The 22,710-nt window shown below is 32.1% G+C and overlaps 11 protein-coding genes across 11 annotated transcripts; 3 read left to right on the top strand and 8 right to left on the bottom strand.

The window, feature by feature from the left end:
• Positions 1 to 32: 32 nt before the first annotated feature.
• DFA_10552 (uncharacterized protein) lies at positions 33 to 2,394 on the bottom strand (the record flags this gene model as incomplete). The annotated part of the gene is made up of 4 exons (XM_004354400.1): positions 33 to 41; positions 310 to 581; positions 603 to 2,079; positions 2,164 to 2,394. The coding sequence occupies 4 exons, from the start codon at positions 2,392 to 2,394 to the stop codon at positions 33 to 35; spliced, it is 1,989 nt and encodes a 662-aa protein (XP_004354452.1).
• A 92-nt stretch (positions 2,395 to 2,486) lies between these two features.
• On the bottom strand, positions 2,487 to 4,410 carry dhak (dihydroxyacetone kinase; the record flags this gene model as incomplete). The annotated part of the gene is made up of 3 exons (XM_004354399.1): positions 2,487 to 3,276; positions 3,348 to 4,250; positions 4,286 to 4,410. The coding sequence occupies 3 exons, from the start codon at positions 4,408 to 4,410 to the stop codon at positions 2,487 to 2,489; spliced, it is 1,818 nt and encodes a 605-aa protein (XP_004354451.1).
• A 131-nt stretch (positions 4,411 to 4,541) lies between these two features.
• Positions 4,542 to 9,397, bottom strand: gphn (gephyrin; the record flags this gene model as incomplete). The annotated part of the gene is made up of 7 exons (XM_004354398.1): positions 4,542 to 5,855; positions 5,924 to 6,842; positions 7,056 to 7,453; positions 7,499 to 8,326; positions 8,395 to 8,714; positions 8,812 to 8,992; positions 9,101 to 9,397. The coding sequence occupies 7 exons, from the start codon at positions 9,395 to 9,397 to the stop codon at positions 4,542 to 4,544; spliced, it is 4,257 nt and encodes a 1,418-aa protein (XP_004354450.1).
• Positions 9,398 to 9,562: 165 nt separating this feature from the next.
• DFA_10549 (uncharacterized protein) lies at positions 9,563 to 10,022 on the bottom strand (the record flags this gene model as incomplete). The annotated part of the gene is made up of 2 exons (XM_004354397.1): positions 9,563 to 9,867; positions 9,950 to 10,022. 2 exons carry the CDS (start codon positions 10,020 to 10,022, stop codon positions 9,563 to 9,565), a joined length of 378 nt encoding a protein of 125 aa, XP_004354449.1.
• A 713-nt stretch (positions 10,023 to 10,735) lies between these two features.
• On the bottom strand, positions 10,736 to 11,165 carry DFA_10548 (uncharacterized protein; the record flags this gene model as incomplete). The annotated part of the gene is made up of 2 exons (XM_004354396.1): positions 10,736 to 10,998; positions 11,093 to 11,165. 2 exons carry the CDS (start codon positions 11,163 to 11,165, stop codon positions 10,736 to 10,738), a joined length of 336 nt encoding a protein of 111 aa, XP_004354448.1.
• A 456-nt stretch (positions 11,166 to 11,621) lies between these two features.
• On the top strand, positions 11,622 to 11,972 carry DFA_10547 (uncharacterized protein; the record flags this gene model as incomplete). Its single annotated transcript, XM_004354395.1, has 1 exon — positions 11,622 to 11,972. One exon carries the CDS (start codon positions 11,622 to 11,624, stop codon positions 11,970 to 11,972), a length of 351 nt encoding a protein of 116 aa, XP_004354447.1.
• A 338-nt stretch (positions 11,973 to 12,310) lies between these two features.
• On the top strand, positions 12,311 to 13,772 carry DFA_10546 (uncharacterized protein; the record flags this gene model as incomplete). Its single annotated transcript, XM_004354394.1, has 3 exons — positions 12,311 to 12,511; positions 12,626 to 12,790; positions 12,858 to 13,772. 3 exons carry the CDS (start codon positions 12,311 to 12,313, stop codon positions 13,770 to 13,772), a joined length of 1,281 nt encoding a protein of 426 aa, XP_004354446.1.
• Positions 13,773 to 14,134: 362 nt separating this feature from the next.
• On the bottom strand, positions 14,135 to 16,429 carry DFA_10545 (uncharacterized protein; the record flags this gene model as incomplete). Its single annotated transcript, XM_004354393.1, has 5 exons — positions 14,135 to 14,242; positions 14,326 to 14,632; positions 14,702 to 15,913; positions 15,983 to 16,040; positions 16,123 to 16,429. 5 exons carry the CDS (start codon positions 16,427 to 16,429, stop codon positions 14,135 to 14,137), a joined length of 1,992 nt encoding a protein of 663 aa, XP_004354445.1.
• Positions 16,430 to 17,185: 756 nt separating this feature from the next.
• On the bottom strand, positions 17,186 to 18,014 carry fsjA (rRNA methyltransferase; the record flags this gene model as incomplete). The annotated part of the gene is made up of 2 exons (XM_004354392.1): positions 17,186 to 17,286; positions 17,351 to 18,014. The coding sequence occupies 2 exons, from the start codon at positions 18,012 to 18,014 to the stop codon at positions 17,186 to 17,188; spliced, it is 765 nt and encodes a 254-aa protein (XP_004354444.1).
• Positions 18,015 to 18,224: 210 nt separating this feature from the next.
• Positions 18,225 to 20,117, top strand: jcdH (transcription factor jumonji; the record flags this gene model as incomplete). The annotated part of the gene is made up of 2 exons (XM_004354391.1): positions 18,225 to 18,437; positions 18,534 to 20,117. The coding sequence occupies 2 exons, from the start codon at positions 18,225 to 18,227 to the stop codon at positions 20,115 to 20,117; spliced, it is 1,797 nt and encodes a 598-aa protein (XP_004354443.1).
• Positions 20,118 to 20,220: 103 nt separating this feature from the next.
• DFA_10542 (uncharacterized protein) lies at positions 20,221 to 22,681 on the bottom strand (the record flags this gene model as incomplete). Its single annotated transcript, XM_004354390.1, has 6 exons — positions 20,221 to 20,712; positions 20,797 to 20,997; positions 21,080 to 21,258; positions 21,329 to 21,788; positions 22,075 to 22,383; positions 22,466 to 22,681. 6 exons carry the CDS (start codon positions 22,679 to 22,681, stop codon positions 20,221 to 20,223), a joined length of 1,857 nt encoding a protein of 618 aa, XP_004354442.1.
• Positions 22,682 to 22,710: the final 29 nt, after the last annotated feature.

The following is a 22,710-nucleotide window of genomic DNA, read 5'->3' as shown; positions in this document are numbered from 1 at the left end:
ATTTTATTATTTTTTTAAATTATAACCAGATTTTAAAGAATCTAATTTAATTGAAATAAATTTTAAATTTGAAAATGGTTTCATAAATGATTTAGGATTATGATAAAATGTATCAACAAGAACATTTAATAGGGGGGTTGGATTTTGAGCAAGTTTTTCAACACCATAAATATCACCAAGAGGGATAGGAATTTTTTTTGGTTTTCTATTTCTTTCCAATTCCATCATTGTTTCGTACATTTTTAATGTACCATCCAGATATTTTTTGAAAATGAATGAATCAGGGGCCATTGATTGATCTTCCAATACAGTTCCAATGGCCGTTTTGATAAAATAGAAATATTCAGAATTTGGTTTGTTTTCTTTTATATTTTCTTGCATGACTCGTAATAATGGATCCACAATGTAAACTTGAAATTGATCACTGGTATACCTACTACTTGCCATTACAAATGGGTTGGCATAATTTTCATCCGCTACCAATAATTGTAAAAGTCGGTGTTGATTGGATAAAATGAGGGCTTGTATCATGGTTGGAGTGAGTGTACCATATTTTAATCGACCTCTATTAAACATGACCTCTAAAATTTTAAAATTCCTACTTGAGCATGCCATTTCAAATATGGTTCTATAGTCTAGTGATGAGAAAATACCGCCCATTTCCTCTCCTTTAACCAAAAGACTATCGAGTAGTATATCATCATGATTGACAGCACAACATTTGACCAAAAATTCTACCACATCTTTTACCAACTTTTCTCGATTTTCAAAGTACAAATAAAGGATTCTTGATTGTTCGCTCCCTACAGTACCGAGTCGAGGTAAAATTTTGGGACTGATCGATATGACTGATTGTTGATTTTGTTTTAATTCAATATTTGTTGTTTGAATGATGTATTGAATAGTCTCTTGATCATAATGTAATTCCAATGCAATATCCAATTCCAATCTTTGAGAATAAGCTAAACGTTCAATGATTCCTGCAACGAAAAAGTCATGAACCATGATAGCTTTACCATAGACATTGTTTAGTCCGCTTTCCTGATATATCTTGTTTAATAGATATCCAGTTATTTTTTGTTTTTTTTGTTTCACTATTTCTTTTTGAATGTAGGAATAGTCGTCCACCAAGATATTGATCAATATTTGTTCATATTCTACAGCAATATGATTAAAACTTGAAATAGTTTCCAATATTTCTATAGAGATTGTATTAAAATTTATATTATCTACGATACATCTATTGTTTATGTTTGAAGAAACCAATATTCCAATGAGAAAATTGACGCAATCTGAATCCCAGTGACACATTGCTATTCCAAAAATTTTACTATTGACAAGATAACTAGTCTCGTCTTGATCGACAAGATACTTTAAGAAATCAATTCCAACAAGTTGTATTGATCCAAGTAGTTTAGAAGAGTTTGCTTCCAAATTCCATTTTTCAAAATAAGCAACCGTTTTTAATAATTCGTGTACATGGTTTGGCGACAATGATGATTCAACCTTGAGAGATGGTGGGTTTATAAAATTTCCAATCTTTTTCTTTTGGCTTGTTGAATCTATTTCTTCTAAGAGTTGTTGATCTTTGTAAAATAGTTCAACCAAATTCATAAACTTTGCATTATTTCTAATATTGTACTTTAGTGTTTCCAAAAAGAGATCAACTACATTGTAATTACATTTTTCCAATAAGAATTTTATAATATCCAACAATGAGTCTTTTTCTCCTCTGTTTTGACTATCGTCAAACAATAGAGCCATTGATACTTGAGAAATCTGTAAAACCTTATCTTTTCTGAAAATGTTTGCTTGTAATTGTTTCAAATCTCTATTCTCGATCAATTTGATCAACAATAGATTGATTGAAACAAAATCAAACAATTCCTTTTCTACAGCTACTTTTAAAATCTCTACTGCCATTTCATAGGTACCAACATTGTGACAATCAATCTTTATCATGTATGATAATTTACTTCCACGGTCAATAAAATTTGTTTGAATCATCTCTACCACATGTTTAAATGCTCTTATATTATTATATTGAATGATTTGATGAAATATTGAATTAAATATATCCTATTAGAAAAAAGAAAAAAGAAAAAAAAGATATAAATATAAGGAATCAAAAGAGATATACAACTATAGTTTTGTTATACATACAATTTTTGATAGATATATTTGATTAGAAGTTTCAATTTCTACAGATTTAAAGTAATCATTATTTGCACATTCAAGGAATAGATCGATTCGATTGTAATGCAAGTAATCTTTAAAACAACATAGTTGTGATTGTTTTCTTGATTGTAGATTAAGATATCGATGTATATTGTTTACTTGATCAAATACATTTGTTCTAAGATATAGATTATTAACTATTTGTTGAAATGACATTTGATAACAAACTAAAAATAGAAAATAAAGAGATGAGATCGCATTTGTGTCGGTCTTTTGAAAAGAAAATACTGTATCCTTTTCTTATTTATTTATTTATTTTTCAAATTTGATAATAATAAATCTATAGCATGAGCACCTGGATCCATTGTACCACGAGCTCTATCACCTAGATAGGCAGCTCTACCAACTTTAGCTACCATTTCAATTGTAGACAATGAACCAGTATGTGCTGCATCGCTAGCAATATTAATGAGTTGTGTTAGAGGTGTTGATGTCAATTGTTGATGGTCTAATTTGTAAAGAGAATCAATGGCAGGAACAAGAGCATCAAGCATTGTACAATCACCAACTTTACCACCACCAAGTTGTTGAATTGAACCACATCCATCTTTTAATGCTTGAATCCAATTTAATCGAGTTGGTTGTGACGTCGACGATGATTGTAATTGGTCAAAAAGACTAGTAGATAGTTTAAGGAAAAATATCCCATAAAATGGTCCACTACTACCTCCTAGATTAGATACTAGTATCTTTGATAATTCACCAAATGCAAAACAAGGTCTAGTGAAATCCAATGATTCTAAATTTGCCAATACACTCTTTGATGCACGATCTAAAGTAATACCCAAATCACCATCCCCAACTTTACTATCCAATTCTGTCAATACATCTGAATTATCCATCAATGTTTGACAACTAGTTTCAATCATTGTTTTAATTAAATCTGCATCCACCTTTTCAATTGTAATCGATTTTTTAAATTCATCTTCATTTCCTTCTTGAATCTCTTTATAATCAAATATATTATTATCATTTAAAGATAGAGGTGTAAATACACTATTTACAGGCCATCCCATTGCCAATGTTTTAAAATCTATTCTAAATTTAAAAAAAAAAAAAATTAATAAAGATGAATGAAATAAATAATATTATACAATCTTTATACATACAAATCTAATAAAATATTTTGATTTATATTATCAGGAATTGATAATAAAGTTAAACTAATACCAGACATTTCTAAAGCAGTCATTAGAGTACCACTTATGAATCTAATGACTGAGTATTTTTTGTTATTATCATTATTTAAATATTCTAATACTTGTTTGGTAAAGATTGATAGTTCCATGTTGGTTGTTGATCCAAGGTTATTGAGAAGTACGATAAATGTATTTGATGTTGTGTAGGGTAGTAGACGGTCGAGTATTGTTTTTGCCATTGTTTTGGCATCAACCATCTCTTGTCTTTTGATACCTTGTTCACCATGTATACCTAATCCAATTTCAATTTCACTTTCACCTAGTTGAAAGCTTGGATGTCCAACTCGAGGTATTGTACATGATGACAATCCAACACCAAGTGTCGATATACACTTGCACAACTGTTTGGCCATTGCTTCAATTTCGTCCAATGGTTTACACTGTTCTGCCATTGCACCTAGTATCTTGTGCAATAATACAGTTCCAGCTACACCACGTCTCTTTGTATCATCATTTGAACCAAGTTCAAGAGATGAAATGTCGTCTCCCACAATCACAATCCTTACTTTGAATCCTTGACTATTAGCAGTCTCTGCTGCAATACCAAAGTTTAGTCGATCACCTGTATAATTCTTGACGATCAACAAACATCCTTGACGACCTGTAACAGCATGTATAGCAGCTACTATATGACTAGGAGACGGACTTGTAAAGACATCACCGAGGACTGCAGCACTCAACATACCCATCCCAACAAAACCAGCATGACTTGGTTCATGTCCTGATCCACCTCCACTAATCAATGCTACTCTATCTTTTAATGTTGATCTAACTTGACAAATGTATGTGGTAAGTAAACAAAGTCCTATCTTCCTTTTAATATGTAGTATGATATATGTATAACATACTGTTGTGTATCAGCTCTTACTATTACATTATGATTAAGTAATTTTTTGATTAATGGATTAGACATGATCATCCCATCAATCATATCATTCACTACATTATTAGCATCATTTATGATTTTCTTCATTCTTTAATTAATTAATTTAATGAGTACGTGTGTTGATATTAAAAAATAATAAATTAAAAACTTTGATGTTCAACTCCACAGATAAAATAATATTAGTTATAAAATATTAATGATTTATTATTTTTTTTTTTTTATACAAGAGGACCAATAATAATTGCATTTAGAGATGATCCTTTTTCAAGGTAACCTTCTTTTTGAGGAATGACTAAAAGAGCATTGGCACGTTTCATGCTGAGTAGACGACATGAAGCTTGAGAACCAGTGCTGTTGGCGATAAAGCAGTGTTGATCCATGTCAAACTTGATCATGCAACGATGGTATTCTGGTCTTTCTGGATCCATTCTGATACGATCATCCAACTTTGCTTGGACGAGTGGCAGACGGTGGTTAGAGTGTCCGCAGAGCTTACGTAATGCTGGTACGACAAATAGGTAGAATGTGACCATAGTACTGACAGGGTTACCGGGCAAAGCAAAGACAAGTGTCTTTTTGCCATTGTCACGTTCAATGGTTGCAAATGTGAGGGGTTTACCAGGCTTCATATTGACACGTCCAAAGTGAACAGTACCAAGCTTGCCGAGAAGTGGCTTGACTAGATCCAACTGACCCATTGAGACACCACCACTAGTGATGATGACTTCAGACGTGGCAGCACTATCAACGAGTGCACGTTCCAAATCTTCGAGACGGTCAGGAACAATACCATACTGCTTGACATTGGAAGCAGTACCACTACGACCAAAGTTTTGTGATACTTCTTCAACGACCGATGCAAGTGTTGGTGAATTTGAATCTCTAATGTGACCATTCTTGATATCCTTTTCCTCGGTATCAAATTGTGTCAATTCATCACCGGTCGATATGATTGTGATACGTGGTTGACCATACACCTTGATATGTGTGTGTCCAAGTGTTGCGAGTAATCCAATCTCTGCACTACCAATCTTTTCACCCTTTTTAATAACAACTGCTCCTTTTTTAATGTCACTACCAATTGGGCGAATATCACATCCCACTGGTACTGATACCTCAATATTTACTCTTTCCTCTTTCGAACCCTCTGCCGTAGATTTGATTAATTCTGTATCTTCAACCATGACAACAGCATCATATCCATCCGGTATCATTGCACCTGTTGTAATTCTAATACATTTCTTTTGATTGTCATTGTTGTTGTTGTCTGGTTGTAATTTATGAGCATCACCACCACCAGCAAGACTACTAGCAATAATGATATATTCTCCAGCTCCATCCTTTGATCTGATTGCATAACCATCTTTGATGGATGCACGGAATGGTGGAAAGTCAATCTGTGATTGAATATCTTCTGCTACGATCATCCCAACCGATTCCATGATTGCCTTTGATTCATACTTTTCATTTTCATTTTTATATACATCATCACATTGTTTTAATATAATATCAATTGCTATATCAACATCAATCTAAATAATTAAATAAATAAAATAAAGAATTAATTATATATATTATAAAGTAGATTCTAAATACATACCATTGGAAATGTTGATCCTCTTTTATGATTTCCTCCACATGATGATCTATGTTGTTGTTGTTGTTGTTGCTGATTATTTACATTATGTCCATGACTGTGATGATGACCTCCACATCCACTATGACTCTGAGTTATTGATGGAGATGAAGAAGAAGAAGAAAAATTGGTTGATTGATGAGGAGATGAAGTATTACTAATTGATGATGGATTATAATCTTTTGATCTATGACTTTCAGGTAAAGAAGCAGATGAATAGGATGAGAGTAATGAAAGTGCATGTGGAAGAGCAGGTAATAGTGCAGTAAAGTTTTCTCTGACAGCCTTTGCACTACCTGGGAAGGTGACGACCAATGTCGAGTCGATCATACCAGCCACTGGACGACTGAGCATGGCGTGGGGAGTGACCGATAGACTAGTGTTGATCATTGCAATGACCATACCTGGTGCCTTTTTGTGGAGAAGAGGTTTGATAGCTTCTGGTGTCACATCTCTTTCACTAAAGCCTGTTCCACCAGTAGTCATGATCATTCTAAAACCTTGTGATGCCCATTGACTGACATAGGCACGAATACCATTCACATCGTCAGCGACTACCTTGTAAGTGGTTTGTATCTTGGGTGCTGTGATGTTGGTTGCAGCAGCCAATAGACTGAGCTGTTCTTTTATCAAGTTTATCAACTCTGGACCACTATGATCGATTGCTTGTCCACGTGAAACACGATCACTAATAGTCAATACTCCTATATTCCATATATTACTTTCGACTATATGTTGTTGATTATCATGAGTGCTAGTGTTGATAGTTGTTGAAGCTGATGGTGTTGATGGTGTAGTTGTATCTGTACTGCTTGAAGCAGTATTGGTTGTTATTGTTGTTGTAGGTGCAGCTGATGAAAATATATTCATAAACGATGACATACTGTTATTAAACATAGGTCAAAAGATATCTTTTGACCGACTAACTAACTAACTATAAACTATGACAATGACTATTAATTTCTTTTTCATTAACGAACAAACACCTTTGTTTTTTTTTTAATTAATTTTTTAATTTATTTTTGATTTTAATAAAAACGTAGGGCAATAAAGTACCAAATCAGAAATAAATAAAGATGGTACTGAAATTTGGTACTTATAATCTACTCTAAAAGATATTGCAACCATATCACTTAGCGTTTCGATTAGGAATTGATTAAAATGTTGGATTTGATATTGTTCATCGGGTGGTGGTTCTGGTATAAATTGATTGATTAATTTATACATATCATTAACAATAGGTTCTTGATTGTTTTCGTAAATCAATATAAGCATTTTCCAAAAAGAGTAGGCATAGGGTCTTGATTTTCTCCATTCCATGATAACGCAAGTCTTGGTCATATGAAAAAAATATTGTATGCACACTGGAATGAGTTGTTTATAGTATTGTAATAGTACATACATTCCACCACCATGATTTGATTCAAATAAATATTCCCATTGTGCATGAACCAATGGTAAAATGGTAAAGGAGGTTTCTTGGTTTTTATGTGTCTGTTGTAATAGACTTGTCAGTGAAGAATGTGTTTTGGTAAATACCTGTGGCAACAACTCTGTATTGATGGAAGCAAGTTGAGTTGACAACAAAAAGGCGTTGAATAGGGTCTTACTGTAAACTATAACCAATTGATTGTCTACAAATCTAACCTTTGTTTTCCACATTGTATACACTCTATTCTCCTCGCCTATACAATACTCCAAGATAACCTGCGTCTCTTTGGTAGGGATGATTGATATTCCACCTCCTCTTGCTTTCATAATCTCTATCATTTCAATTACTTGAGATAGGTTTGGTGGTGGGTACTTGGCAAGTATCTTTGATTCTCCACACTCTAACTGCACCAGTTCAAGAAAGAGTTGTTCAGTCTCTTGTGTAATACCTTGTTTGGCAACCTTTGATCTTAGGATTTCAGTCAACATAGTTGATGACTCCAACGATAAAGGAACAATCTGAAACAAAGGTCCAAGTAAAAAGGTATAGTATGATGGTGCGTTCTTGGCTAGTATAGGTAGGATAGAATGTACTCCATGTCCTTCTGATTGTATCATTCTAACTATATGTTTCATTATTATACAATTATAAATCTTTATGTCTTGACCGCCACCACAACCACTACCATGTTTTGAACATTGTAAAAGAAGAAGAAGAGATTGTAATGATCTCAATATAATACAGAGTATTCGTAATGGTGGTGGTGGGTATTGTGATTTATAATATTCCATCAATTTAAATAGATGTTTGTTAAACCTTTTAAATCCAATATGTTTTCCAATATCCATAAAATAGGCAACTACCTTGGCAAGGTGGTCACCATCACTTATCAGTTTTATTCTATTCATTGATTTTAAAAGTAATCTATTTGATATCTAAAAAAAAAAAATTAAATTAATAAATTATTAAATAAATAAATATTAATAATAAAGATAATATTTACATTAATTGGTGAAATCAAAGGAATGACAGTTGACAAAATTGATTGAGACCCAAGAATGAATGAATTAGTTTCGATACCATACTCTAATCTCTGTAGTACCTGTTCTTCGACGTTGTATTGGTTGGTTGTGATTAGATCAAATAATCGTGATCGTATTTCGAGGTTTGTATCCATCAAATATCTACTCAACAGAGATAGAAATGCATCTCTATCGATATGTTCAAGTGCCACCTTACATCTTTCAATAGTATCAACAACAATTAATTTGGCATGATAACTTTGTTCACAATCCAACATTGTATAAAATGTTTTGTATGTTTCTACAATTGGAAATTAAAAGCAAAAGTAATTAGTTTGTGTTGGTATGAATGATGATCATCGATGGTATTATTTAAATGTTATATATATATAGTATACCTTTTGGTAATGAATACATTGTCATTAAAGAACAAAGTATAGAATAAATCTTTTCATTCATTACTGATGGTCTATCAGTACAATCGAGTCTATTGAACCAATGAACAAGTAATTCATTATCTTGGAAATACTCTTCTTTCTCTATGTCTTTGTTAAAACCAAGTCTCTTTCTTAAAGCTTTCTCTAATAAATAAATTGATTGATTTCGTAGCTACAATACAATGAACGATTAGTAACTATGAATGATCTAGAGAGGCAATTCCGGCATCGTGATAGATAGATATTTTACAGTTGGGTATTGACATATGTAGATAAGATAAAGTAGCCATGGTACTAATACTGATGATCTTTGTAAAGTATCAGTATCACGTTGTTCAATGTTGTTGAAGTACTGTCTGTATTGAAGTTTAGCTTTTGATGTTGAAATCTTTTCTTTCTTGTTGATAGGTGTTGGATATAAACCCTTTTTATCCAATTCTCTTGCTTCTCTTTCTATAGATAACTGACATACTATCTCTATAAAATGAAGTGATGGTTGTTGATGATAGTCATCACTTTTATGTGTGTAATGAATTATTTGTTCCATCCCCACGGGTACTCAAATGATATAGTTTTTTAATTTATTTTTTTAAATATACTTTGGGAAAATGAGATATTATATAGAATATAATATCTAATTTATTCTTCTTAATTAGAAAGAATTATTATTTATTTAATTATTTAATTAAGACCATAATTAAAAGTATAAAATTTAAGCAATGATGGTACAATTAAAAGAATAAAAGACAGTTTGATTTTCAGAGGGTCCACCAGCTGCTCCAGAATTTCCAACCATACGAACAGTATCACAGTCCGGTACTGATGCTAAATTACAAGTGATTGGAGAAAATCCACCATTAAAGAAACAAGATGGTCTAATATTTGTTTTAATACCATTTTTAATGAGACCAACTTCACTCCATGCAAATATCATTGGCATATGGCCAATTTTAATTTGTTTTCCTGTTTGTGTACACACTTGAAACACACAAACAGGAAAACAAACAACACTTGAAACTAAAAAGGTTTAAAATTAATAATAAAAAAAAGAGAATTAAATTATAGACAAATGTCAATCAAAGAGATGATGATGACATACTTGAAGCAGCATTACCAATAGTTGTGGCAAATAAAACGATATAAATAGTAACAATAATAATTGATTTGAACATGATTAAAAAAAAAGAGATATAAGTTGATTGAACTGAAATGTTGATTAAACTGTATTTGATTGATTTGTATTTGATTGATGATTTTCAAATGTCAAAGACATCGATCGACCTTTTATAGTTTCTGCAACAATCATTGGTTTACTCTTTTGACAACCGTCATAGATTAAAAAGGAATTGGGGTGAGAGTGAGATAGAGTTGATTAATTAAAAAAGGAAATCTAAATTAAAGGATTGGGGTGCGATGAAGCCACATAGAAACTTTGAGCAACGTTGTCAATCATTTTAGGCTTTTTTTAAAAGTTGAATCTGGATTTTAGATCTTATTGGATGATTGGATTCAATGGATGATCTTCCAGTATGATAGAGATATAGTATCACTTGTCGATTTAAAAATGCTATAGGTGATTTGGTTCTTCACATCTAGTGTTGATTCAGTTGGCACAAGGCACTTTAGGTACCATGGGATTCAAAGAAACCAAGAAAGGAAGGTATTTAATGAATGGGTCCTAATATTTACTCACTTTAGTGTAACATTGACAGTGGAGTGAACAAATAAACAAAAATACTGTACAGTACTTTTTCCAAAAAATGAACCTCTTTAAATTTTGATCGGCCCACAATTGAAAATTGATGTAACTTTTTTTTTTGATTCTAATAAATAAACAGATTTATTTTATTTATTTTTTTATTTGTGATTGATTTGGATTTTAATTTTAAGCAACGACGGTACAATTAAAAGAATAAAGCATTTGAAGATTAGTAGCACCGATACCAGCAGAACCATAGAGACGAATAGTATCACAATCTGGAACAGATGGCAAGTTGCAAATTAATGGTGACCATCCATACATGGCCTTGCAATATGACTTGATGTTGGTAACTACTCCATCGTTGATAAGTTGATTGTCAAACCAAATCATTGTCATTGGTGAATAGTTGATAGTTAATTTCTTGCCTTCTTGAACAACACTGGTAACTATTGAAAAGGAAGAAGAAAAGAATAAGAAGAAAAAATAATATTAATTGATTTTAGAAACGAAATCTATCTATGATCAGGTATAAACACATACTAGCAGCATTGGAAACAACGGCAGCACAAAGAATAATGGCAAAAACAGCAAATATATTTGATGGTTTGAACATTTTGGAAGATTTGATAGTTTTGGATTTGAGAATGATTAAAGTTGATTGATTGATTGGTTGATTTGATGATTTAAAATGATTGGAACTATCATTCTTTTATATTTTTTGTGTTGGGACCAATCGTCGACGAATTAATAGTGATGATAAATTACATCTCAAAGATTGAAATATGTTAAGTTCGACCTTGAAATATGTGAAGTTCGAACATGTGTCTATCAAGACAAAAGAAAAAAAAAATAAAAACAAAGAAATGAAACCTTTTTTTTTTTTTTATGAAGACAGAGACAGGCAATGCCAATGTCATTAATAAGTCGACAAACTAGTAATAGAAAGATAGATAGTTAAAAGGAAGTGCTCCTAATACTATTAGATTACTATTTTAAACAACAAACAACTAACAACTTCACAAGTTAATAGATTAGATGTGATAGAGAGAGAGAGAGACCAATCAACATAATGAGTTCATCAATAGCATCGACAGCAGCAACAACACTGACAAGACACAGTGGTGTACAGAAACAAGTATTATCACTATACCGTAACTTTATCAGACAATCTAAACACAACTCTGAAGTAGTTTCTCAAGAATCTTCTGTATCATCACCATCAGACAACCAAATCACAAACTATATCAAAGATCAATTTAGAACAAAATCAAAGTCAATATCAAAGAGAGACATTACAAAGATTGAAGCATTGATATCAAGAGGCAAGAGACAATTAGAAACATTAAAGAATACAAGTGGATTTAGTGTAGTTTCAACAACAACATCGACATCTCGATCAGCATCTACAACATCCAACTAATCATAACGACTATGTTTGTTTAAAGAAGATAACAACAGGATAACAACAATAATAAATAAACAAACTGATATTGTTTGATCATCCATTCATTGTAATGATCAATCATTTAAAATGACTTCGGATTGAGTCTATATATCTGATTAAATCAGGGGATCGATTTTCTCATAATTCTTGGTGGGGATGGTTTGAAAACAAACTTGCCTTTTCTTTTTCATTCTAATCGAGCGGTTAGAACATACATACATACAGATATATTCATTATCATATCCATTATTTATTTATATATTTATATATTATACAACATATACATACGTCAAAAGAAGGGATTGAATCTGTGAATGAATTTCAATATATTTAACAGCAACAACTATAATAATAACAAACTTGAAAAGAATATTAACAACAACAATGAAAACATTGTAAACAACAACAAATATCATAAACATGCTTATAACGATGATGAAGATGATGAAGAAGAAGAAGAATTGATGTGCGGTTGTTGGGGATTCAATAATCTACCAGATGAATTGGTACATATGGTATTTTCACATCTTACATCATTCAATCTAGTGTCATTGTCATTTGTTTGTAAACGATTAAACAGACTGTCAAATGATGGTATACTGTGGAAACAACTGTATCTACAATTCAAGACACTTCATCAATCAAAAGATTTCAACAAACCAACCTACTCTGAATATCTTAATAATGAACCGCCTTCACTTTACAACAACAACAACAATGGTAACAACAAACAACCAATACAAACTACACCAAATTATAAAAGATTATATAAAGAAAGATTAGATATTATGGCTGTATGTAATTAATTAGATTATTGAATAGAATACTGTTAATTAATTATTTGATTTATTTTGACTTTAGCCAATAAGATGGGAAGAATTCTATAATATCTATTATATAGCAGTATTGGTAAAGAATAAGGTTACAAGAACTAAATTATTTAAAATGTTCTTTAACAATCAATTGGTGGTTTGGTATGGTGCCATCTATGACATTTCAATTGACATGGATACCGGTATCACCAATTTAATCATTTCAATGCCATATTTAATCGATACCAATACTTCTTCTTCTTCTTCTTCTTCATCATCAACACCTACCAATTCATTATCAATTATTGATAGTGATGGTAATTTTATTCAACAACCTCCAGAAAGTTTACTAGTACAACATTTAAAAACAACAGATATACTCATGCCACAAATATTATTAAAATTACCCAAATCCTATACAAGAATGACTGATACACTTGACATTAGAAAAGATAGAATCATTAAATTCTTTGCTACTTTGGAATCTGGTTCGAAAGTGGCTATACCAAACCCAACTGATTTTATTTATAAATATAATAATAATAGAAGTAATAATCCGACAACTACAACGACAACGACAAATCATCAAAAGGAAAATAATCAAATACAACCAAATATTGGTACTAATACTAGTAATGGTTATTCATCATTTATTTCAAATATTCCAACTATTATTCCAACGATTATTAATTACTTGTATAATACATGTATTAATACAATTAATTATTTTTGGTCATGGAATAACAATAATAGCAATAATAATAGTGAAACCAATCTTTTGGTTGATGATATAAACTCGAATAATAATAATAATGATTTATCTAGAAATAATAATCCACACGATACTGTAAATAATGACATTAATAATAATAATAATAATAATTTAAAACCCGAACCAATTCAATTGAATACCAAAGAACATTTACATACATTATATTGTTTTGATTTACAATTAATGGAATAAATAGATATATAGAAATATAGAAATATAGATTATACTTTTTGGCAATTTCAAAAAATATATTTGAAGAATTGCAATCGGTTTTGTTTATTAATAGTATCAATTGGAGTTAGTTTAGAGTTGGAGTGGAGGGATTATTTTTAAATTGATTTGTGGTTATACGGTGGGAGGGGAATATGTGGTATGACAACTCTTTTTTTTCTAGAACAATAATAATATTATTATTCAAAAAAAAGAAAATAAATAAATTATTAAATAAATATTATATTTTGTTTTGGATGGGTGAGGAGGATGTATGTTTGGATGTTTGTATATATATTGATTATTTTACAATGAATAATATGAGATGTATTTGGTGAGTTTGGTTAATTTGCTTGCCATGTTAATGGCAAATAAGGTACAATTAATTCAAGGTGAGATTTTATCTTCTCCTTAATTTCATGTGAAGTATTGAATAAATTTTCTTCTAAAATCTAAAAAATAACAAAAATAACAAATACAATATTAATATTAATTGTTGAAAAGAAAGAAATCTTTTACTTTTAGACTAACATACCAATTGATCTTTAATTCTTTTATATAAATCTAAAGCAGTTGCAGGACTTTTTCCTTTTAATAAAGTTTGAACATCGGCCTCAAGGATAGCTTTACGGTAGAGTATATTTAAATGACGGATTGCTTCCTTTCGCTTATTTTCCAACCAATTTTCAAAATTACTAGATTCTAAAAACTTTTTATACAATTCAATTTCTTTAGTCTTGCTATCGATTACATAGGTTTCATCATCACCTTCCAATTTGTTTAAAAATTCTTCTTGATCAAAATCTTTTAATCTTGGTGGTCTTTGAAATACTGATATAGTCCTAAAATAAATAAAATATTAATATTAATTAATTTTGTTTAGAGTTTGTTGGTTTGTTGGTTATAATTACTTTGCAAGTGGTAATAAAGAAGCAAAATATCTTTCCAATGGGATTAGGAAATTTAAAGTTAATTGAAGAAAATGTTTACGAAGAGATTCATTGTTGTTGTTGTTTTCCAAATCTCCTGATGATATTTTCTTGAGGATTGTTTTGTCGGGTGATGTCAATGGTTTGTACTCTGAAACGACACGTTCTTTGGCATCAGAGTCTCTGGAAAAGGAGAGTGTCTTTTTCATACTACTTGCGCTACTCTCTACACTCTTTCCAAATCGTTGTGTCGGTCCGATAATAACTGTAGTTGGCCAATGTCCAAGTGCCTTTAAAAAGAATGGATTGGTCACTCCCAATATAGTCGATGGTGTTCCATTTATATTATTATGTAATTCTGCACAATCCACTTCTTCAGATGATGATGAAGTTGTATTATTATTATTATTACTACTTGAATGTTTATGAAAAGTACTATTGGTTGCTGTGAATTTTTGGAAATCGGGATCGTGGATGGTGAAATAGGGACGATAATCACCAGTATAGTTGAGAGGAGATATGAGTGAGATGAGCGCCAACACACAATCCGAAGAGATGGGAGGTGACGGTGACATGACAATGATGGGGTGATTGAGCAACACCATCTCCCAAAGCATCCATAATTTAGTTGATAGATTTTTAAAGCAGCAGTACAAGTCAATTGACTTGAGGTTGGATACTGATACGAGTGGTGGAGATAGACCAGTGCTAGCATTACCATTACCACCACCACCAGCTCCACCACTACCCATTACACTACTTTGAAAGTTTGTATTATTACTATACTTTAGAATAGGATCGATAATATGAGGTGCACCAATAGTATAGGGAACATGGAATGTAAAGATACTACCGAGTATTGGGAGTTCGTATGATTGACCCAATTTCAGTTCTGGCCAATTTGACATGTTTTGAAACGCCACCTCCAACAGAGTCTCACCAAATTGAAAGTAGAGTGGTCCAACCACTTCAATCACCTTTTTGTACAATCCAACAAATGGTTCATCGCTCAACAATACCACTGACCTCTGCAAATAGCCACGTTCAATACGATCATTTTTCTCTTGTCTAAAGAAAACATAACCATATTGATAGTCGTATAGTCTTGTCTCTTGATTCCAATATTTTAATTTAAAACAATATATTATATCACCTTGTAAATGTGAATTTGAATCAGGAAATGATAAAAAACATCTAAACCAATCAAAAGTAAACAAAGTTAATAAATTATTAATCTAGATATTATTTGATTCATCATCTTACAAATTAACAATTTCCTCTTCTTTTAAATTTAATTTTGGTGGAAAACTATAATCTAAAGCTATTTTTAGAATAAAATTGAAATGAAAAAGTATATAAGTATGAATATTGTGTATATCTCTGATATGATTATTTTTACATACTTTGACCAATTTCAAGATCAAAGTTTACTATACAAAAAGCATTCATCCATTTCTTTTTAGTGATTAATGAACGATCATTGATTTCAATTGTTTTGATATTATCATTCATGCCAACGTGTATACTTGGATGATGCAAGTGAATAGTTGCAATAGACTCTAATTTTCTTTCCTCTTCTGCGAATATCTTGGCATGATTGACTTGAGTAGACCTTTTCTGTTCCTCTACCTCTTTTTCTTTTTCAAGTATCTTGTTTTGTTTCTCTTCTTCTTCTGCTGCCAATATTGATAGAGGATCCATCATCATCATTATTAATGACTAACTAACTACTAACTACTAACTACTATATCGCTGATCTGACCTACAATCCTATGAATGATGTACTCTTGTATCTATCTATATTCTATTGTTGCAAGATGATAATGATTATAAATCGTAAATAAATAGACTTTGAATGTATGAATGAATGATTGGGAGAATAAATAATTGATTGATGAGAGTGAGTGAGTGAAAGATTGGTTGGTTGGTGCTTGTGTCTGTCTGTGTTTGTGTTTGTTTGTTGTTTGTTTGGTTGAAAACGAATAAAAACTGATGCTTTGTTAGTTTGTTTGGCTTGCTGCGTGTTGGTGAATTCCGATGTTTTTTTTTTTGTTCTTCTATGAATTTTGGTTGTTGATTAATTAATTTAGAGAGAGTAAAATTGGAACATGTAGAATATATAAATAAACACTTATTTTCCTATTGTCTCTCTCTCTCTCTCTAATAAAAACTAATTACACTAAAGTTTTTAGTTAAACAGTTCTCTAACTAACCCTACAACACTAATGTTTAAAAAAACAAAGAATAATAATTTTGTTTTGTTGTACCCAAACACAACAACAATCCAGAGAGGGTGTGGTTGTTTTGTTTTGTTTTAAACACACACCCATTCAATCTCCGATACAGTATTTCAAGATTAAAGGGTTGGATTATAATTATAATTACATGTTTTAATTCTATTTACAAATCTGTCTGTCATCTTCTTTTTATTATTAGTTCATTAGTTGGTTTGATAGTTTAGTTTAGCTAAGTTGTAAAATTAAATGAATCGATGCCATTAAGATCACCACATGCAATAAATGGTACTATAAATTCATTGACTTGTGATAATGATTGTTTAGATAATTCTAAAAAAGTAAAGTATAAGTAAAGAAGAATGAGATGTTATTTATATATTTATATATTACATACCTTTATAACTATCAATGACAGGATCAATCATTGTTGGTTTAAAATCAGTTGGAGGATAGTAATGTTGACAAAGGACAAATGCTTCGAGTGAAGAGTTACGACTACTCTTTGGTTTGACAAATTGAACACTACGGAAAAAGACTCGTAGTTGATTGTACATGAGTGTCATATCATTACCTTTAAACATCTTGGCAACAAAGCAACCACCAGGTCGGAGGATATGAGTTGTGATATTTAGTGCTGCCAAGATGAGTTGACTCTGACCATAGAAATCGATATCGTGTAGACCTGTGACATCGGGTGCACCATCAGACACTACAAGATCTGCTTGTTTACCGTCAAATTGGTTGGTGATCTCTAGTGCTGTCTCTAGTTTAGTGATATCACCTCTTATTTGAACTACTCCTTTGAGAGGTGCCATCTCTTGAATGTCTACTGCTACAATCTTGACATCTGGGTCACTACCATCACCGTATATCTTTCTACTGAGTGCTTGACTCCATGATCCAGGTGCTGCACACAAATCAACCACTCTTTTAACACCTTCAAATATATTATAGTCGTCGTCAATCTGAAGCAATTTGAATGCTGATCTTGCTCTATATCCTTCTTCTTTTGCTTTACGATAATATATATCTCTTTTATCTTTTGATGATTTTCCCATCTTGAAATACTTCTAATAATATATAAATATAATATATAATAAATAATATTTGTATTTTTTGAAAGGTCGCAGATTTGAATGATGAAAAACGAACGAGAATTATATTTTTTTTAATATTTATTCTTTTTGCACAGACACAAAGTAGAGATATATACTTTGTTATCTATTTATTTATTAAAAGAGATATATATATATATTTATATATAGAGGATGGAACCACCAATCAATCCATCAACATTAACAGCAGATGAAGATGAAAGTATCTATGGAGATGATATGATTGAAGAGATTGAAGACGATGATGAAGAGATGTTTGAAGACGATGACGATGAAGAGTTTGCTATTGAAGAAGGATACGTTCCTCATCCATATGGTGTTAAACCACAAGGAAACTATTATTTCGATTCTTTTAAAGATGATTTTGTATGTAACATAGACAAAGATATATATGTATATGAGAAGTAGGTCATTTAGGATGATTTGTATTAATACTTTTTGTTTTGTTGTTTGTTTACATAGACAAATACAAGATATAATGGATTAGGATTATTTAGTGGATTTGAAGATCATATGATATTAGATTGGATGGATTTATTGACACCAAAAGAATTGTCTGTGATGGCACAGGTTAGCAAAGCATTCTATCTTTTTGTACAGGAAGAAGAGCAATGGAAGTTGTTGACTATTCGTGACTTTGCTAAAACATTTAAATATAGTCATTCTTGGCAATACACTTATAAATGTGCTGCTACTGCTGGTAATGTAGATGGAAAGACAATTGTCGTGCCAAGTCCACTTAAAGTAGAGTATTTCTACTCTGACTATTTATTCCATATTTGGCGTTGTTCATCGATTGATGTAGAGCGTTGGGTTGAAGGAGAAACCATTGACCGTCGTTCCAATATGACTATCGGCCAATTTAGACAAGAATATCTTATTCCAAACAAACCGGTGATTCTTACCGACGCTATGGACGCTTGGAAGGCAAAGGAATGGACACGAGAGTCATTGGCCGAGTTTAGCGGTGACACACCATTCTATATCAACTCGGGTGTGTTTATGACAATGAAAGAGTACTTTGCATACGCTGCACAGACTACTGAAGAGAATCCAATGTATCTATTCGACCATTACTATGGAGAGAATAGACCAGAGATGTTGGACATGTACTCTCAGGAAAAGTACTTTGACGAGGACTTTTTCAATGTGCTTGGTGATAAGCGTCCGAGTTATCGTTGGTTGTTGGCCGGTCCCAAGCGATCAGGTGCCACCTTTCACAAGGACCCCAATCACACGAGTGCGTGGAATGGTGTCATCACGGGCCGCAAAAAGTGGGTCATGTATCCACCCCATGTCGTGCCACCCGGCGTACACCCCTCTGACGACGGTCTAGAGGTCACCACCCCTCACTCGATTGTCGAGTGGTTCATCAACTATTACGACACTGACGTTAAAAGCGTGTTGAATCAAGATAAAAAGGATCGTCGTCAACAACAACAACAACAACTTCTAAGTATCAACGGTCCAAACAAAAAGGTTGAAAGATTAAACAAAAACTCTAAAAAGAATAGAATTGGAGGTGGCAGTAATAGAGTTGGTCCTCAACAAAAATCAAAACAACAACAACAAACAGAGTCAACGACAACAATAGATGGATCAGATTATAAACCATTAGAGTGTATATTAAATCCAGGTGAATTAATATTTGTACCATGTGGATGGTGGCATTGTGTATTAAACATGGAGGAATCGATTGCCATTACACACAACTTTATCAATTCAAACAATATTCTCAAGGTCATTGACTTTATGGCCACTAAAAAGAGCAAGGATCTTCACAACACATTTATTCAAAAGTTTGAAGATGCTCATCCTGGCAAATTACAACAAATTAAAAATGAACAAATAGAAAGAGAATTGAAAAAGAAAAAGGTTTCAATTTGGGATAAAATTGATCCAAATAATAATAATGATATTGAAAAGGAATCAAAAATTGAAAATAATAATAATAATAATAATAATAGTAATAGTGATACTACAACTACACCAACACCAAAGAAAACAGGTGGATTTTCATTTAATTTCTCTATTTCAAGTGATTAGGTTGAATAATATTTTTCCATGGAATTAATAAATAAATAAATAGTATTAGTATTAGTATTAGTATTAAATATTTAATATATAAATACTTTAAGCTTTTTATTTATTAATTAAAGACATTTATCTCTTCATCGATAACATCATAGCCATTATCCAAAACAGCACCATCATTACTACGGTCATCTATATAGATATCTGCAGTGATGCCTGCTTTCTTGGCCGCGCTTCTTGTAAAGGGTTTAGATCCGGTTTGAGTATGAGGGGCTAAAGTTTGAGTGGTATCTTTTTTTGTAATCGTTTTAGGTTTTTTTGTAGATTTAGGATTAGGGGTAGGAATTCCACTATCTTTTTTGCGTTTAGAACCGACTTTGGGGGTTTTTTTTTCAGCCAGTGGGTACATCAGAGATGGCAATGATCTTTCTGCGGTATTGATCCTATTAACGAAAACTGGTAGTGTTTCTGGTAAAACATCTTGAATTTCATTGGTATCAGGAAGCAAGAGATTTCCTTCTAAATCGAAAATATAACTATTCGATACATCCACCCTTTCCATCATCAGATAAAGCTTATCTGCCAGTGCTTGGCTATCAAAACAGATCTAAAAAAAATATAAAATGAATAAATAAATAAATAAATAAATAAATAGATCGATATATGTTTATCTTTTATATATATTACATACATAAATTCCAGCATAAAGAGTATGAACCAAATTTCTATTTGCATCACCAATACAAACGCGTCCATTTGATTGTGAGAACGATAACTTCTCGTGTCTGTGTTGACGAATTTCACCATCATACTCCCAACCTCTGAGGCTAAAGATTCCCCAATTCCTATCAGACATATAAATAGATGGAACATCAACACGACGAGGTTGTGACTATAGTGTAATATAGAAAATAGAAAAAAAATATTAATAATGAAGACAACCTAATCAATAATCGTGCATTGGTATTACATACATAGGTTGAGACATAGTAAATACCAGGATTGTTCATTGCAATGTATGTGAATGGATCTATTCCAAGTTCAACAACTGATAACATCTCCCCAAAATCCTTTCTAATATCGCTGTCAAGCATAGCAGCCCTGTGAGTATCCAAGCCTGGGTTAAAAAGTTCGCCTGGTTTTGCCCTAATATCTATGTATATATAGGAAATTAAATTAGGTCAGTAGACTGATTCAAGTTTCAAAAGAAAAATAATACTTACCAAAACCATAAATAGTCATTCCGGGGGCTAGTATCATGGTAGAAATACATGTATTTGGGGGGAAATTAGCCAACACTGGATTACGAATAAAAGTGGCTTGTCTTTCCCTTTGGGTTGCTCCTTGTTCAATGTCTAGTGCAACAACATCATCATCACCATCACCATCAATGTCGACATTACCTCCCACAAATTCCGCGTAATAACCTGTGCATTGGGTATTTCGAACATTTTTCTGATTCTCCTCTCCAGCTGCTGCCGCAATTCTAGCTTGAATATTGTATTGGTGACCAGGTAGAAGAGTGTTCCCTGCTTCGTCGATAAAGTTTGTTCTAGTTAGTCTTGGATTTCCCCTCCCAATTATAGTCATTAGTTCTTGAAATTGAGCTGATATAACGTTTGAATAGAATAATAAGTAGGTTAATAATGGTTTTTGAAGAAATTCAATTGGTAGTGAAACATACTAGATTGAAAATTTGTACAAAAACTGTGATGTGACATGACAAATTTGCCATCGGAACCACCGACTGGCGTTGGGTGAGGGTTTCCTGGATTTTGACCGAAAAGTGCATACTCTTCAAACCATTGAATACCTGTTCCAACCGGTGTAGCAGGAATGTTGAGTGAATGGTCGATAATATATCCATTTCCAGTCTGAGTGTCTACAGATATTAGATACTAGGAATAGAATAGAATAGAATAGAATAAATAAATAAAAGAATGAATATTATTTCAATATTAATACATACCTTTGCATGTGCGTGTCTAAAGCCTGTGGTTTCCTCTTGGTCATTAATATCATCGTGGTCACTATCTTCGGCGGTTTGAGTTGGTCCACCTCTACCCAATATATCATGGTACCATGCTTGTGCTTCTATGCGTACATTGTTTTGGCAAGCTTGCTCGTCGGTATTAATCAATCCATCAGCATTTGTTTGTTGATTGCCTCCCGTGACGCACTGCTCATAGACATCTTCATTGTTTGCGTATGCTCTATTTATATGTCTCTCCCAAAATATTTTGATACTGAGTTGGGGACTTGGTGTAACGGGTACATCCTATACAATAGAAATGAAATGAAATCAAATTAGGTAAATGATAAATTTGTTATAATCCTCATCTCTCTCTCTCTATACATACATGAAGTGTACCAAAAGAATCCATATAAATGAATCCTCCACCATTTGTGTTATCATCTGATTGCTTTGAAAATAGGAACCACCACTGAGGTGTCGTGACAGCGTTGGTTGTCAGGTCTGCTGGTAGACCAAGACATTGTGGAGTTGTTGAAAAAACTGCATTGACGACCTGGGTGCAAAAACATATCAAGCAAATAATTAGGATTACTTGAGGCATGTATATGTAGGTGTAAATATATTTGTTTG

The sequence above is a fragment of the Cavenderia fasciculata genome, assembly GCF_000203815.1.
Source record: "Cavenderia fasciculata unplaced genomic scaffold Scf_EU5ZYIE02H8LDV-5, whole genome shotgun sequence".
Taxonomy (NCBI): domain Eukaryota; phylum Evosea; class Eumycetozoa; order Acytosteliales; family Cavenderiaceae; genus Cavenderia; species Cavenderia fasciculata.
This window is presented reverse-complemented; position numbering and strand designations above follow the sequence as displayed.